The sequence below is a fragment of the Salvelinus namaycush genome, chromosome 37 (assembly GCF_016432855.1).
Source record: "Salvelinus namaycush isolate Seneca chromosome 37, SaNama_1.0, whole genome shotgun sequence".
In the NCBI taxonomy this organism is placed as follows: Eukaryota; Metazoa; Chordata; class Actinopteri; order Salmoniformes; family Salmonidae; genus Salvelinus; species Salvelinus namaycush.
In genome coordinates, this window is record NC_052343.1 from 16,865,851 (window position 1) to 16,884,008 (window position 18,158).

Here is an 18,158-nt window from a genome sequence, read left to right on the forward strand (position 1 = left end):
TCTTTCTGTAGCCTGGAAAATATCTTCTGTAGATCTGGAAAGATCTGTTGTCTCCTTCTGTAGCCTGGTCCCAGGTCTGTTGTCTCCTTCTGTAGCCTGGTCCCCGATCTGTTGTCTCCTTCCATAGCCTGGTCCAGATCTGTTGTCTCCTTCTATAGCTTGGTCCCAGATCTGTTGTCTCCTTCTATAGCCTGGTCCCAGATCTGTTGTCTCCTTCTGTAGCCTGGTCCCAGATCTGTTGTCTCCTTCTGTAGCCTGGTCTCAGATCTGTTGTCTCCTTCTGTAGCCTGGTCCCAGATCTGTTGTCTCCTTCTGTAGCCTGGTCCCAAAACTGTCTGTGCTCTTGCCAACTCATTTGCTCATTGTCAAGCCAAACACACATGACAAGGAAGGACAAGGAGTTGGCATGTTAGCACAAACAGACTGGCACTCAGGCTAGCAGTTCTCATAGAGAATTGGTCCTACTGTGTTGTATGTATCAACATGCAGAATGAACCAGGCTAACTGTTGTATGTATCAACATGCAGAATGAACCAGGCTAACTGCTGTATGTATCAACATGCAGAATGAACCAGGCTAACTGCTGTATGTATCAACATGCAGAATGAACCAGGCTAACTGCTGTATGTATCAACATGCAGAATGAACCAGGCTAACTGCTGTATGTATCAACATGCAGAATGAACCAGGCTAACTGCTGTATGTATCAACATGCAGAATGAACCAGGCTAACTGCTGTATGTATCAACATACAGAATGAACCAGGCTAACTGCTGTATGTATCAACATACAGAATGAACCAGGCTAACTGCTGTATGTATCAACATGCAGAATGAACCAGGCTAACTGCTGTATGTATCAACATACAGAATGAACCAGGCTAACTGTTGTATGTATCAACATGCAGAATGAACCAGGCTAACTGCTGTATGTATCAACATGCAGAATGAACCAGGCTAACTGCTGTATGTATCAACATGCAGAATGAACCAGGCTAACTGCTGTATGTATCAACATACAGAATGAACCAGGCTAACTGCTGTATGTATCAACATACAGAATGAACCAGGCTAACTGCTGTATGTATCAACATGCAGAATGAACCAGGCTAACTGTTGTATGTATCAACATGCAGAATGAACCAGGCTAACTGCTGTATGTATCAACATGCAGAATGAACCAGGCTAACTGCTGTATGTATCAACATACAGAATGAACCAGGCTAACTGCTGTATGTATCAACATACAGAATGAACCAGGCTAACTGCTGTATGTATCAACATGCAGAATGAACCAGGCTAACTGCTGTATGTATCAACATACAGAATGAACCAGGCTGACTGTTGTATGTATCAACATACAGAATGAACCAGGCTAACTGCTGTATGTATCAACATACAGAATGAACCAGGCTAACTGCTGTATGTATCAACATGCAGAATGAACCAGGCTAACTGCTGTATGTATCAACATGCAGAATGAACCAGGCTGACTGTTGTATGTATCAACATACAGAATGAACCAGGCTAACTGCTGTATGTATCAACATGCAGAATGAACCAGGCTAACTGCTGTATGTATCAACATGCAGAATGAACCAGGCTAACTGCTGTATGTATCAACATGGAGAATGAACCAGGCTAACTGCTGTATGTATCAACATACAGAATGAACCAGGCTAACTGCTGTATGTATCAACATACAGAATGAACCAGGCTAACTGCTGTATGTATCAACATGCAGAATGAACCAGGCTAACTGCTGTATGTATCAACATGGAGAATGAACCAGGCTAACTGCTGTATGTATCAACATGCAGAATGGACCAGGCTAACTGCTGTATGTATCAACATACAGAATGAACCAGGCTAACTGCTGTATGTATCAACATACAGAATGAACCAGGCTAACTGTTGTATGTATCAACATGCAGAATGAACCAGGCTAACTGCTGTATGTATCAACATGCAGAATGAACCAGGCTAACTGCTGTATGTATCAACATGCAGAATGAACCAGGCTAACTGCTGTATGTATCAACATGGAGAATGAACCAGGCTAACTGCTGTATGTATCAACATGGAGAATGAACCAGGCTAACTGCTGTATGTATCAACATACAGAATGAACCAGGCTAACTGCTGTATGTATCAACATGCAGAATGAACCAGGCTAACTGCTGTATGTATCAACATGGAGAATGAACCAGGCTAACTGCTGTATGTATCAACATGCAGAATGGACCAGGCTAACTGCTGTATGTATCAACATACAGAATGAACCAGGCTAACTGCTGTATGTATCAACATACAGAATGAACCAGGCTAACTGTTGTATGTATCAACATGCAGAATGAACCAGGCTAACTGCTGTATGTATCAACATGGAGAATGAACCAGGCTAACTGCTGTATGTATCAACATACAGAATGAACCAGGCTAACTGCTGTATGTATCAACATACAGAATGAACCAGGCTAACTGCTGTATGTATCAACATGCAGAATGAACCAGGCTAACTGCTGTATGTATCAACATGGAGAATGAACCAGGCTAACTGCTGTATGTATCAACATGCAGAATGGACCAGGCTAACTGCTGTATGTATCAACATACAGAATGAACCAGGCTAACTGCTGTATGTATCAACATACAGAATGAACCAGGCTAACTGTTGTATGTATCAACATGCAGAATGAACCAGGCTAACTGCTGTATGTATCAACATGCAGAATGAACCAGGCTAACTGCTGTATGTATCAACATGCAGAATGAACCAGGCTAACTGCTGTATGTATCAACATGCAGAATGAACCAGGCTAACTGCTGTATGTATCAACATGGAGAATGAACCAGGCTAACTGCTGTATGTATCAACATACAGAATGAACCAGGCTAACTGCTGTATGTATCAACATACAGAATGAACCAGGCTAACTGCTGTATGTATCAACATGCAGAATGAACCAGGCTAACTGCTGTATGTATCAACATGGAGAATGAACCAGGCTAACTGCTGTATGTATCAACATACAGAATGAACCAGGCTGACTGTTGTATGTATCAACATACAGAATGAACCAGGCTGACTGTTGTATGTATCAACATACAGAATGAACCAGGCTGACTGTTGTATGTATCAACATACAGAATGAACCAGGCTAACTGCTGTATGTATCAACATGCAGATTGCTGCTTTCTTATCTATCTAGTAGGACGAAGATGTCTGACAAAAGTGACCTGAAAGCTGAGCTGGAGCGAAAGAAACAGAGGCTAGCTCAAATACGAGAGGAGAAGAAGAGAAAGGAGGAGGAGAGGAAAAAGAAAGAGGTGAGGAGACATCTCTATTCATTTGAATGTGATGTGAACTTCTTTGTTTTAGTTCAGCATCTCAAATGAGGATGAATAGAGCATTTCTACAACAGGTTATAAGAAGTCTGATTTGGGTTGGTAGTGTTTCTGAAGTCTTTGTGGAACTACACTTGCTCCGATCCAAATGACACCCTATTCCTTATATAGTGCACTTCAAAAAGCACCCTATTCCCTATATAGTGCACTTCAAATGACACCCTATTCCCTATATAGTGCACTTCAAATGGCACCCTATTCCCTATATAATGCACTTCAAATAACACCCTATTCCCTAGATAATGCACTACTTTTGGCCAGTGCACCACGTAGGGGATAGGGTGCTATTTGGGACAGAGACAGTGATACTGAAGTTCTCCCCAACACCTGTTCAGTCTGAGAGTCTGCAGCAGAAAACAGAGAATGTCTCTGAAGATTCTGACTTGGACCGCAAACGAAGAGAGACGGAGGCGCTGCTGCAGAGTATTGGGATCTCACCAGAACCACCATTAGGTATACCAGTCATATCCTTATTGCTTTCTGAGATCATCCTATCCTACCATCCTACTGACCTTTCTGAGATCATCCTACCCTACCATTGTACTGACCTTTCTGAGATCATTCTACCCTACCATTGTACTGACCATTCTGAGATCATTCTACCCTACCATTGTACTGACCATTCTGAGATCATCCTACCCTACCATTGTACTGACCATTCTGAGATCATCCTATCCTACCATCCTACTGACCTTTCTGAGATCATCCTACTGACAATTCTGAGATCATCCTACCCTACCATTGTACTGACCATTCTGAGATCATCCTATCCTACCATCCTACTGACCTTTCTGAGATCATCCTACTGACCATTCTGAGATCATTGTACTGACCATTCTGAGATCATCCTACCCTACCATTGTACTGATCATTCTGAGATCATCCTTCCCTACCATTGTACTGACCATTCTGAGATCATCCTACCCTACCATTGTACTGACCATTCTGAGATCATGCTACCCTACCATTGTACTGACCATTCTGAGATCATCCTACCCTACCATTGTACTGACCATTCTGAGATCATTCTACCCTACCATCCTACTGACCATTCTGAGATCATTCTACCCTACCATCCTACTGACCATTCTGAGATCATCCTACCCTACCATTGTACTGACCATTCTGAGATCATTCTATCCTACCATTGTACTGACCATTCTGAGATCATTCTACCCTACCATCCTACTGACCATTCTGAGATCATCCTACCCTACCATTGTACTGACCATTCTGAGATCATTCTACCCTACCATCCTACTGACCATTCTGAGATCATCCTACCCTACCATTGTACTGACCATTCTGAGATCATTCTACCCTACCATTGTACTGACCATTCTGAGATCATCCTACTCTACCATTGTACTGACCATTCTGAGATCATCCTACCCTAGTGTATCTTGTGGTAATGGTCTCCATACAAAATAAATCATGTCATGAAATGATCTTCAGTTTACACTATATCATATATTCAAACAAATAATTTACATTATTAATTGACTCAAATGTTTTCCTTTATGGTAAAAACACATTAAAATTCCATTGTGTCATTGCCAAAAGCTTAGTGATAAAAATCCAGTGATTTGGTTGGCAGGGTTATATATTCATGGCTTTGATGCCAACTCTCTTTTTGAATGAAGATGTATTTTAAGAGACGACTGCAGGTATGAATCTATGTATTCAGTTCAGATGGTTCGTTTGATATGATATGTCAACACATTGAAAGATTTCACACTAGTTTGGCGGTCGTGCATTATTATGTCACAAACCAGTTGGGTTTCCATCAGAAAGTAGGTTTGACCATTTTTCCCCCTCTTTTCTTGTGAATTCTTCTTCCTTTGCTTTGAACCATTTCAATCCATCCTGTTGATTTGGAACCCTTCTGGTTTGGCTGTGGGGGTCTGACTGCTGGCCACCAGTGCAGCCTCTGCAGCTCTTAACATGGGATACCTGTTATTTTCATTATTTAGTCCCAACCCCTATGTCTCCCTCTTCACAATCAGTGAGCACCACCAGTGATGCTGGCAGCCAGGAGTCTGTAGATGGAGGGGCAGTGGGAAGGTATGGAACATGCTCTTTACTCTATCACACACACACACACCGACACACACCGACACACACACCGACACACACACACACACACCGACACACACACCGACACACACACACACACACACACACACACACACACACACAAACTGCTATCAGATGTAGTATTGATGTCATGGAAAATGTTCACTGTTACAAACAAGCAGAAGGTATTTTAGTACTGTTCAATTATTTGCTATATGAACACATAGACAAATGGATGTACAGCTGGAAATAATTGGTATTGGCATTCTATACAACAACAACAAGGTATATTGTATGCTAAAAGCTTCTCTCTTTGGTTCTAACAATTCGTAAATGTTAGTTTATCAATGTAGCTAACGTCATGAACATATGACATTGAACATGAGAACTGTGGAAATGTTTGCGTCCCAAATGGCACTCTATTCCCTACAGTAAATAATATAGTGCACTACTTTTGACAAGGGCCCATAGGACTTCTGGTCAAAAGTAGTTCACTATGTAGGGAAAGGGGTGCCATTTGGGACTCAGACAATGTATATGTGCACAGTGGCACAGAGTATCTGATGTTTATCCCTTCTCTTTTCATCTTGTAATGGGACATCAGATATAGGTAAGAACCAGAGTCCATGTACTAGTGATTATGGAGAAGATGTTTCTGTTCAGGGAGACTTCAGTGTCTTCGTGCAGTGACATCAGTTGATTATGTGACATCAGTTGATTATGTGACATCAGTGACATCAGTTGATTATGTGACATCAGTTGATTATGTGACATCAGTTGATTATGTGACATCAGTGACATCAGTTGATTATGTGACATCAGTTGATGATGTGACATCAGTTAATTATGTGACATCAGTTGATTATGTGACATCAGTTGATTATGTGACATCAGTTAATTATGTGACATCAGTTGATTATGTGACATCAGTGACAGCAGTGGAACCGTGAATGTAACTTCTATTGAGGCAGTGGAACTGTGAATGTAACTTCTATTGAGGCAGTGGAACTGTGCATGTAACTTCTATTGAGGCAGTGGAACCGTGAATGTAACTTCTATTGAGGCAGTGGAACCGTGAATGTAACTTCTATTGAGGCAGTGGAACTGTGAATGTAACTTCTATTGAGGCAGTGGAACTGTGCATGTAACTTCTATTGAGGCAGTGGAACCGTGAATGTAACTTCTATTGAGGCAGTGGAACTGTGAATGTAACTTCTATTGAGGCAGTGGAACCGTGAATGTAACTTCTATTGAGGCAGTGGAACTGTGAATGTAACTTCTATTGAGGCAGTGGAACTGTGAATGTAACTTCTATTGAGGCAGTGGAACTGTGAATGTAACTTCTATTGAGGCAGTGGAACCGTGAATGTAACTTCTATTGAGGCAGTGGAACTGTGAATGTAACTTCTATTGAGGCAGTGGAACTGTGAATGTAACTTCTATTGAGGCAGTGGAACTGTGAATGTAACTTCTATTGAGGCAGTGGAACCGTGAATGTAACTTCTATTGAGGCAGTGGAACTGTGAATGTAACTTCTATTGAGGCAGTGGAACTGTGAATGTAACTTCTATTGAGGCAGTGGAACTGTGAATGTAACTTCTATTGAGGCAGTGGAACTGTGAATGTAACTTCTATTGAGGCAGTGGAACTGTGAATGTAACTTCTATTGAGGCAGTGGAACCGTGAATGTAACTTCTATTGAGGCAGTGGAACTGTGAATGTAACTTCTATTGAGGCAGTGGAACCGTGAATGTAACTTCTATTGAGGCAGTGGAACTGTGAATGTAACTTCTATTGAGGCAGTGGAACTGTGAATGTAACTTCTATTGAGGCAGTGGAACCGTGAATGTAACTTCTATTGAGGCAGTGGAACTGTGAATGTAACTTCTATTGAGGCAGTGGAACCGTGAATGTAACTTCTATTGAGGCAGTGGAACTGTGAATGTAACTTCTATTGAGGCAGTGGAACTGTGAATGTAACTTCTATTGAGGCAGTGGAACTGTGAATGTAACTTCTATTGAGGCAGTGGAACTGTGAATGTAACTTCTATTGAGGCAGTGGAACCGTGAATGTAACTTCTATTGAGGCAGTGGAACCGTGAATGTGTCTCTGTCCCAAATGCCCTCCTATTCCCCATATAGTCAACTATTCTTGACCAGAGTCCTATGAGCCCTGGTCAAAATGTGTGGCCTACTACATAGAAAATAGCGTGGCATTTGGGATCCATCCTGTGTTTTGTTTAATGTTTGTTTTGCGTACACACTGTCATGCATGAATTCATATGTTCTAAAAGTGATGTCCCTTGAGTTGATGTATGGACTCATTTGTGTTGTTTTGGCGCCCCCCTGCTGCTGTGTTTAGGACCCTGCAGTGGGACACGGACCCCTCTGCTCTCCAGCTGCAGGCAGACTCTGAGCTGGGGTAAGTCTTTCCTCTTGATTCTGCTCCCAAATGGCACCCTATTCCCTATTATAGTGCACTACTTTTGACCAGAGCCCATAGGACTTACAAAAAGGTTATATTTTTCTTGACTGATAGCAGAGTGTTCCCTATATGTCTTCTAAATTTATTTATTCCGTCTTTCAGGCGCAGGATGCACAGACTTGGAGCGTCAAAAATAGTACAGATTGACTTCGTTCCCAAAGAGCTTGTGACCTACACTAAAGAGACCCAGACTCCTTCAGCAGCACATCAATCTGAAGGTAATGAATATTGAGTTGGATGTTGAGTTGACTCTTGAAGTTGACTCTTGAGTTGACTCTTAAAGTCAACTCTTGAAGTTGACGCTTGAAGTTCACTCTTAATGTCAACTCTTGAAATTGACTCTTGAAGTTGACTGTTGAAATGTATACTTTTAATGTAGAGCTCTAGGTTGGTTAGTACGAATGGGTATGGTTGATATTTTCAATATGCTCTCTCCCCACAGAGTGAAAGAATGTTGAAGCCTATGTTGTATGTATGTGTGTAACACAGGAGGTTGATGGAACCTTAATTGGGGAGGACTGGCTCGTGGTAATGACTGGAGTGGAATCAGTGGAATGGTATCAAATCCATCATACACATGGTTTCCAGGTGTTTGATGTCATTCCATTTGCTCCGTTCTGGACGTTATTATGAGCTGTTCTCCTCTCAGCAGCCTCCTGTAGTGTAGAACATAAAACACGTCTTTCCTCCCAGAAGAAGAAGAGGATGAGGAGAGCAGTGAGCCTAAAGCTTCCCCTCAGACTGACCAGCCGGAAGAGGAAGTAGAGGCAGAGGACAGTAAAGAGGGTAATAATGACTTTATGTTCTTCTTTAACACACTGCTGTTAGGAAAAGCACTCACATCCTCTGAGGTGACTTGTTGCATAGCTAAACATATACAACCAACATATATCCTCAACACTGGTATCACAATGTGGGTGATCCCTCTCAGCCCATCCCAGAGAGCTGACGGAGGAGGAGAGGGAACAGATCCTCCACTCAGAGGACTTCCTGGTGTTCTTTGAGCGGTCGGTCTCTGTGGTGGAGCGGGCGCTGGCCGAGGAGGGAGACATCTTCTTCGACTACAGCGGCCGGGACCTGGAGGACAAAGAAGGGTGAGAACATTGAGCATGGGCGTGTCCCAAATGGCACCCTGATCCCTATGTAGTGCACTACGTTTGACCAAGGTCCATAGGGCTCATCAGCTCATCACAGCTTTGTACTGAATTTCCATTAATAAAAAAATGTAAAACTGAAAAGTCCCAGTTATTGCAGGATATCCAAGGAATAGGGCCATTTAGGATGCACACCATGTTCCCTGTTGATGGATGTTATGGGAGGAATAAGTACACATTACACTGGAGTAGCACTGGAGTGGCACTGTAATAGAACTGGATTAGAACTGGAGTAGAACTGGAGTAGCACTGGAGTAGCACTGGATTAGAACTGGAGTAGAACTGGAGTAGCACTGGAGTAGCACTGGATTAATACTGAGTAGAACTGGAGTAGCACTGTAATAGAACTGGAGTATAACTGGATTAGAACTGGAGGGGCACTGGAGGGGCACTGGAGTAGCACTGGAGTGGCACTGGAGTAGCACTGGAGTAGAACTGGAGTAGCACTGGAGGGGCACTGGAGTAGCACTGGAGTAGAACTGGATTAGAACTGGAGTAGAACCTGAGTAGCACCGTAGTAGAACCGGAGTAGAACCGGATTAGAACTGGAGTAGCACTGGAGTATAACTGGATTAGAACTGGAGTAGAACCAGAGTAGCACCGGAGTAGAACTGGAGTAGAACTGGAGTAGAACTGGAGTAGCACTGGAGTAGAACTGGATTAGAACTGGATTAGAACTGGAGTAGAACTGGAGTAGAACCGGAGTAGCACTGGAGTAGAACTGGAGTAGCACTGGAGCAGAACCGGAGTAGAACTGGAGCGAACATCTTTCCCATTTCCCTTTCTGCCTTATCAGGGACATGCAAGGTGGATCCAATCTGTCTTTCAACCGTGTGTTCCATGACGATCACTGGTCCAAACACCGAGTAGTCACCTGCTTAGACTGGTCCCCACAGGTACAATGGAACTTTCTCCCAGTTTAGAACATATCTGATGCATCTACTTCCTTAATTTCCTTTATTTGTCTATGTCAAGACCACAGAACTAGAATGAATGCCACTTTGAGTGCACCCCTGAGTTTACAGTCATGGTCAGAGGTTCCAAGCCCGTTCTGTTCATTCCATTTCTATGGTCAAGACAGAAGAAGAAGACTTGGTTGAAGTAACAATCCAGTCCTGTTCTATACTATATTGTGTCTTTGCAGTACCCTGAACTGATGGTGGCCTCTTACAACAGCAACGAGGATGCTCCACACGAGCCTGATGGGATAGCGCTGGTGTGGAACATGAAGTTCAAGAAGACCACTCCAGAGTATACATTTCACTGCCAGGTCAGCAGCTGTTTGTTGATCTGATGTGACGTAAGACTGATGCTTGAGAGAGGATGGATGACATTTCATCATACAACGTTGAAGTCATTTTACTTGCTAACATTCAGAACCACAAGTTAAAAACATAATGGAAGGGAATATATTGTTAAATATCACATGATATAATGGCAGGCAGCCTAGTGGTTAGAGCGTTGTAGCAGCAGCGTGACTGTGTCTTTAAGTCCCAGTATTAGCAGCAGCGTGACTGTGTCTTTAAGTCCCAGTATTAGCAGCAGCGTGACTGTGTCTTTAAGTCCCAGTATTAGCAGCAGCTTGACTGTGTCTTTAAGTCCCAGTATTAGCAGCAGCGTGACTGTGTCTTTAAGTCCCAGTATTAGCAGCAGCGTGACTGTGTCTTTAAGTCCCAGTATTAGTAGCAGCGTGACTGTGTCTTTAAGTCCCAGTATTAGCAGCAGCGTGACTGTGTCTTTAAGTCCCAGTATTAGCAGCAGCTTGACTGTGTCTTTAAGTCCCAGTATTAGCAGCAGTGTGACTGTGTCTTTAAGTCCCAGTATTAGCAGCAGTGTGACTGTGTCTTTAAGTCCCAGTATTAGCAGCAGCTTGACTGTGTCTTTAAGTCCCAGTATTAGCAGCAGTGTGACTGTGTCTTTAAGTCCCAGTATTAGCAGCAGCGTGACTGTGTCTTTAAGTCCCAGTATTAGCAGCAGCGTGACTGTGTCTTTAAGTCCCAGTATTAGCTGCAGCGTGACTGTGTCTTTAAGTCCCAGTATTAGCAGCAGCGTGACTGTGTCTTTAAGTCCCAGTATTAGCAGCAGCGTGACTGTGTCTTTAAGTCCCAGTATTAGCAGCAGCGTGACTGTGTCTTTAAGTCCCAGTATTAGCAGCAGCGTGACTGTGTCTTTAAGTCCCAGTATTAGCAGCAGCGTGACTGTGTCTTTAAGTCCCAGTATTAGCAGCAGCTTGACTGTGTCTTTAAGTCCCAGTATTAGCAGCAGTGTGACTGTGTCTTTAAGTCCCAGTATTAGCAGCAGTGTGACTGTGTCTTTAAGTCCCAGTATTAGCAGCAGCTTGACTGTGTCTTTAAGTCCCAGTATTAGCAGCAGCGTGACTGTGTCTTTAAGTCCCAGTATTAGCAGCAGCGTGACTGTGTCTTTAAGTCCCAGTATTAGCAGCAGCTTGACTGTGTCTTTAAGTCCCAGTATTAGCAGCAGCTTGACTGTGTTAAGTCCCAGTAGCCTAGTGGTTAGAGCGTTGGACCAGTAACCGAAAGGTTGCTAGATTGAATCCCTGAGCTGACAAGGTAAAAATCTATCGTTCTGCCCCCACTGTTCCTAGGTCCTCATTGTAAATAAGAATTTGTTCTTAACTGACTTGCCTAGTTAAATAAAGGTAAAATAAAAACTAACATGGTTTAACTAGATTCAAATAATTATTATATTGTTCTAGGTAGTTTTGCTGTATATTGGCCATCTCATATTACTCTCTCTCTCTATCGCTCTCTCTATTTCTGTCTCTGCCTCCTCTGGTTATCTGCCTCTCTCTCTTTCTCTCTCTCTGTCTTTCTCTCTGTCTCTTTCTCACTTCTCTCTCTCTCTCTTTCTCTCTCTCTGTCTTTCTCTCTGTCTCTTTCTCACTTCTCTTTCTCCCTCTTTCTCTCTCTCTCTCTCTCTCGCTCTGTCTTTCTGTCTCTCTCTCACTCTCTCTCTGTCTCTCTCTCCCTCTTTCTCTCTCTCTCTTTCTATATCCCTCCCCCCCCCCCCCCCCCCTCTCTCTCTCTCTGTCTCAGTCGTCAGTGATGTCTGTGGGCTTTGCTCAGTTCCATCCTAACCTGGTGGTGGGGGGAACGTACTCTGGACAGATTGTGTTGTGGGATAACCGTAGTCACAGGAGGACCCCCGTCCAGAGGACGCCTCTGTCTGCTGCGGCACACACTGTAAGTTAACAGACACCTCCTCCACACACTGTAAACTAACAGACACCTCCCTCCACACACTGTAAGTTATCAGACACCTCCCTCCACACACTGTAAGTTAACAGACACCTCCTCCACACACTGTAAACTAACAGACACCTCCCTCCACACACTGTAAGTTAACAGACACCTCCTCCACACACTGTAAACTAACAGACACCTCCCTCCACACACTGTAAACTAACAGACACCTCCCTCCACACACTGTAAACTAACAGACACCTCCCTCCACACACTGTAAACTAACAGACACCTCCCTCCACACACTGTAATCTAACAGACACATCCCTCCACACATTGTAAACTAACAGACACCTCCCTCCACACACTGTAAACTAACAGACACATCCCTCTACACACTGTAAACTAACAGACACCTCCCTCCACACACTGTAAACTAACAGACACATCCCTCCACACACTGTAAACTAACAGACACCTCCCTCCACACACTGTAAACTAACAGACACCTCCCTCCACACACTGTAAACTAACAGACACATCCCTCCACACACTGTAAACTAACAGACACCTCCCTCCACACACTGTAAACTAACAGACACCTCCCTCCACACACTGTAAACTAACAGACACCTCCCTCCACACACTGTAAACTAACAGACACCTCCCTCCACACAATGTAAGTTAACACACTGTAAGTTAACAGACACCTCCCTCTGCCTCTCATATACTGTAACGTGTTTATATCAGTGTGACCTCTGGGGCCGTATCAGACATTTAGAGTAGGAGTGCTGATCTAGGATCAGGTATCCCATGTCCATGGAATCTTATTCCTTGTCATCTGAAAACTCCTACTCTCAGATGCTTCATATATACGGCCCCTGATCTCTGATTCAAGCTAGTTTGTTTGGCTTCTTTTTTTTTTACTAATCTAATTCAAAAAGATTTCAAACAGATTTGTGTTAACCTCGTCCCCAGGCCAATTGCGTATAAGAAGCGTTGGGAAGAAGTGTCTGGGGAACAACATTAGATTTGTGGTAACATATCTAAGAACCCACTGTTCTTTCCTCTAGCACCCAGTGTACTGTGTGAACGTGGTGGGTACCCAGAACGCCAACAACCTGATAACAGTCTCTACTGATGGGAAGATGTGCTCCTGGAGTCTAGACATGCTCTCTCAGCCTCAGGTGAGCAGAGTGGCATAAGCCTGCTTCCTAATTGGCACCCTATTCCCTTCATAGTGCACTTCTTTTGACCAGGGTCCATTGGGTAGTAGTACACTATAAAGGGAATAGGGTGCCATTTGAGACGTATGTATCGCAATAAACTCCTATTAATTCTCCTCAGAGAATTTATCTAAATAAATTATTTCATTATATATAATTTTTTATCCATAAAGAAAATTACTAGTATTTGTCTTTGTTCCATGTTTATTGAGGTAAACTATATGAGCATGCATTTAACAGGAGAGTATGGAGCTGGTGTATAATAAGTCCAAGCCCGTAGCAGTAACAGGAATGGCCTTCCCTGCCGGAGATGTTAACAACTACGTGGTGGGAAGCGAGGAAGGGATGGTGTACTCTGCGTCCCGCCACGGCAGGTTAGTGAGCTGAGGCGCAACAGGGACAGTTATATAGAACATTAATGTGTCTTCACGTTTCCATAGAAACAGCACATGACACTGGGGGATGTGTGTAATGTCAATCTCTCACATTATCTATATTTTACAATGTTTTTTATTGTTACAAATGAATGCAACCTCATGAAGTTGATGTTATTTATGTTTCCAATTAAAACAGAGCAAGATGTTTGTGATATGTGTGTGTCCTTCGACCAACCAACCTACTGTATCTGGAATGATAGCTTTATCTTAAGGCTCATTGAATGTACTTATGTGAATGCCTTGTTATGTTGTTGTGTGCAGTAAAGCAGGTATAGCTGAGATGTTTGAGGGGCACCAGGGCCCAGTGACTGGGATCAGCTGCCATAACGCTGTGGGCACTGTCGACTTCTCACACCTCTTCATCACGTCCTCCTTTGACTGGACAGTAAAACTGTGGTCAATCAAGGTAAGACAAGTCACATTACTCTACTCACGGTGTTATCCCTGTTCCCTGATCTACATTTTAAACTAACAATTACAAGATAGTTATAACTGCCACCTAAGGCCCCAAAGAACCCTCAGCAGTAGCAGCATTCTAGCGCTGTCTCCGTAGAATTACAATGGAATAGAATTCTCGTAGAATAGAATTTGAATTTGTCGTTCTTTCTGTGTCTGTCTCTCTCTCCAGCACAACAAGCCACTGTACTCTTTTGAGGATAATGCAGACTATGTCTATGATGTCAGTTGGTCCCCTGTGCATCCGGCTCTCTTTGCCTCCGTGGATGGGATGGGTCGTTTGGACCTGTGGAACCTCAACAATGACACTGAGGTGAGTCACACAATCTCATTGGTTACTTAACTTACTTATGGCCCATCGTTCCTTTGGGAACATAGGTCATCGACGGCTCCTCTCCATCACACTCTGTTCTGGGCGGTCTCCTCCAGCTGGTTCCTCTCCATCACACTCTGTTCTGGGCAGTCTCCTCCAGCTGGTTCCTCTCCATCACACTCTGTTCTGGGCAGTCTCCTCCAGCTGGTTCCTCTCCATCACACTCTGTTCTGGGCGGTCTCCTCCAGCTGGTTCCTCTCCACCACACTCTGTTCTGGGCGGTCTCCTCCAGCTGGTTCCTCTCCACCACACTCTGTTCTGGGCGGTCTCCTCCAGCTGGTTCCTCTCCATCACACTCTGTTCTGGGCAGTCTCCTCCAGCTCGTTCCTCTCCGTGACGGTTTTTATTAGTTAATTGTTTACCACTGTACCGCTTTCTTTTATCCTGGACTGGATGTGTATGATGCAGAATAGGATTTGGTCATATTTCTACATTGCTATCTGTTGTTGGTATGTGGTTGTAAGATAATATGACACTTTTTTAAAAAAGGTGCCCACAGCGAGTGTGACGATCGAGGGGGCGTGTGCTCTGAACCGTGTGAGATGGGCGTCGGGAGGCAGAGAGGTTGCCGTGGGTGACTCGGAGGGGCGTGTCTGGATCTACGATGTGGGAGAGGTGAAATAATTAAGTCCATCATTTAAAGGGTTCTAACGATGAGAGAATGGGTGCTTTAGCTGAAACAAGATGGAACTCATGGCCTTGTTGTTGTGCCTTGGATTCTTATTCACTTCTTTGCTGAAATGTGATACATTAGTTAGCCTACTGTTGTTTCTATCCAATTGTTTTTCTGTTTTTTTTCTTCATATATATGCTCATCCATATATTTTATACTTATATATTCTTATCCCATTCCTTTACTAGATTATGTGTATTGGAATTTGTTAGATATTACCTGTTAGATACTGCTGCCCTGTCGGATCTAGAAGCATAAGCATTTCGCTACACTCGCAATAACATCTGCTAACCATGTGTATGTGACCAATAACATTAGATTTGCTTTGATTTGATATGTGACTGACCGTGTTTGTCTCCTGTAGCTGGCAGTGCCACACCCTGAGGACTGGAGCCACTTCGCCCGCACCCTAGTTGAGATCCGCGCCAACCGCGGGGATGGAGAGGAGGAGGGGGCCGTGGAGCTGGCAGCCTGAAACCTTCTCACCCTCTCATCAATGGATGCAACGTTTCAGGACTGACAGCCTGATAACAGACATTTACAGATAACAAACCATAATTTACTGACGTAACAACAGCAGCATGCATGCTTTAGTGAGATTCAAGTCATTGTGATAGACTGACTCCAAGCTTATGCTCCATAGATCAAAGTAAGAAACACTGATTTGCCCATGGGAACAGCTCTTCTTACTAGGGTTATTTATTTGTTATTGGTTAATTAAACAGTTGATATGTATATACTTGATATCAAAATCATATGGCTTGCAATGATAATGTGCTTATGGGTCTAACGTGGGTCTAAATGTTGGAGTGAGCTAGATATGATCCTTATATTATACTCATGAGGTTTAATGATCAGATTCCTGTGATCTGTTCATTTTGTTCTTTCTTCAAGGTTATAAAAGCTGCATTAATAACACGTTGGATCATTGTTTTCTCAAGATATCCAAGTTAACCTTTAATACTGTTTTTAAGTAGCTTTGGGCTTTACAGGGCATCAGCATGATAATTATTACATTTTGGTTGCTGTTAAACAATTTTGTTTTGTTTTAAGAAATATGTCTAAAAATGTATGGCTTTTTGCTGTAAGGACAACAATTGACAATAAAATAAGGATAACTTAAATACTGAGGGGGATGTATGCCACAAATCTCACAGACCAGGCTATATGGGCTACTGTGGTACTGTAGTAGAAGTTTTAGGGTTATGGTTGAAGATAATACATTTACAGTGTGTATTGCATTTTACATTTTGTTACCATTATTTAAATATTCCACCTATGCCATTCTGTGTTTGATATTGAATCGAAACATTTGTACATGATTTTGATGTAAACCATCCCCAGTCAGCTACTGTAAGCTATTGATTGAGGTCAGTTGTAGTATCATCGTGTGAATGTACTGTGCGTCCTACTTTGAGAATTGACCTATTGCGATGGTATGAAAGGGGTAATCTTGGTAAAGAGGTGGCTTTACTCTTTCTTTGTCCACTGGCGTTGACTTCTTATTATAGCTCAGTGGTCATTTTCGAACGTACGCGAATCCACGTAGCAGGCGGAGTTCTGTTTCCATGACAATTACGTCAATATTAGTGTCGGGTAACTAAAGGTCATGCAAAAGACAAGCGCGAGTCACACAGAAGGAAACAGAATGGCGGAGGTAAACTTAACTGTTGTGCTTTAAAACGGCAAGATATTATCGTATGGTGAGGCTTCAGTGTCGTTTCGTTTTCGTGGTACTTGGTTTATTCTATGCATGGTCGCGGGAAGGACAGTCTGAGCGGAGCAAAGCCTCGCTAGTAAGCCTGAAGGAGTTTGACTTTACTCGGAAGAATAGCTCAGCTGGCTAGCATGTTTGACTTTACTCGGAAGGATAGCACAGCTGGCTAGCTGAATATGCTAATCTACTAGATTACTTTTTGACTGTTTTTTGCAAGTCAGTTAGCTAAATGACGGGCGACTAAAGCCAAGTAGAGAACTGTAGTTCGCTACCTAGTAATCCATGTTTACGTTCAATATTGTGAAGCTACTTGTCGGCCTTTCTCCAGCGTACTTCTGCCCGTGTTAGCTTGCTAGCTTTGTGCTTGATTACACTCTGCAGAGGTTAGCAGCACTAGCAGTACAAGTTCGTTTCGTTCTTTTAAAAACCACATATATTAAAGTCAAGCAAGCTAGCTTCTCTATTTTCTAGGAAGGTTGTTCTAATGCTGATTGAATTGATCAAATACTATAACTAGCTTTTTTGTTACCTAATGTTTCTAACTAGCTTGTTTTTAGATTTATGATGTAGTAGGGCTCTGAAAAAATATAATAATGCAGATCAAGATTTGAAATGGAATGTTTTTCACACAACCCAGGTTCTGAGTTAGTTACACCATTATTCTGGCAGATCGTTGAAATCCAACGTCAAGTTGTTCGCCATCTCTGCTGTTTCTAAAATGACACCGTATGAGGGAGACATAGTCAATGGAATAACAACAACACTGAATGTTGTAATATATGGATAGATAAACTTGTCAGTATTGTCTTATTTGACTTGTTCATGTTTTCTCACAGCCCTGTAGGGGGCGACCAAGGTCAAAGTTGAATTCCAATTTCCTTAGCTGCTATTATCAGTGACAGACTGCATACAGTAGTATCATCTTTACAGATATGTTCAGTGTGTTGTCAA

The 18,158-nt window shown here is 42.9% G+C and overlaps 1 protein-coding gene across 5 annotated transcripts; it reads left to right on the forward strand.

Moving 5' to 3' along the window:
• The first annotated feature begins 3,221 nt into the window (after positions 1 to 3,221).
• Positions 3,222 to 16,062, forward strand: dync1i1 (dynein, cytoplasmic 1, intermediate chain 1). Of its 5 annotated transcripts, none has more exons than XM_038976990.1 (16): positions 3,222 to 3,329; positions 3,743 to 3,860; positions 5,330 to 5,471; positions 7,846 to 7,905; positions 8,071 to 8,186; positions 8,662 to 8,754; positions 8,900 to 9,062; positions 9,919 to 10,018; positions 10,267 to 10,392; positions 12,179 to 12,325; positions 13,399 to 13,512; positions 13,792 to 13,925; positions 14,250 to 14,394; positions 14,617 to 14,757; positions 15,307 to 15,432; positions 15,855 to 16,062. In XM_038976990.1, exons 1-16 carry the CDS (start codon positions 3,222 to 3,224, stop codon positions 15,963 to 15,965), a joined length of 1,944 nt encoding a protein of 647 aa, XP_038832918.1. In that variant the 3' UTR covers positions 15,966 to 16,062. The 5 variants fall into 5 exon arrangements, with proteins under 5 accessions (XP_038832918.1, XP_038832921.1, XP_038832919.1 ...); XM_038976993.1 differs by having other exon boundaries at positions 5,381 to 5,471; XM_038976991.1 differs by lacking the exon at positions 7,846 to 7,905 and having other exon boundaries at positions 3,743 to 3,868; positions 5,335 to 5,471.
• The last annotated feature ends 2,096 nt before the right edge of the window (positions 16,063 to 18,158 follow it).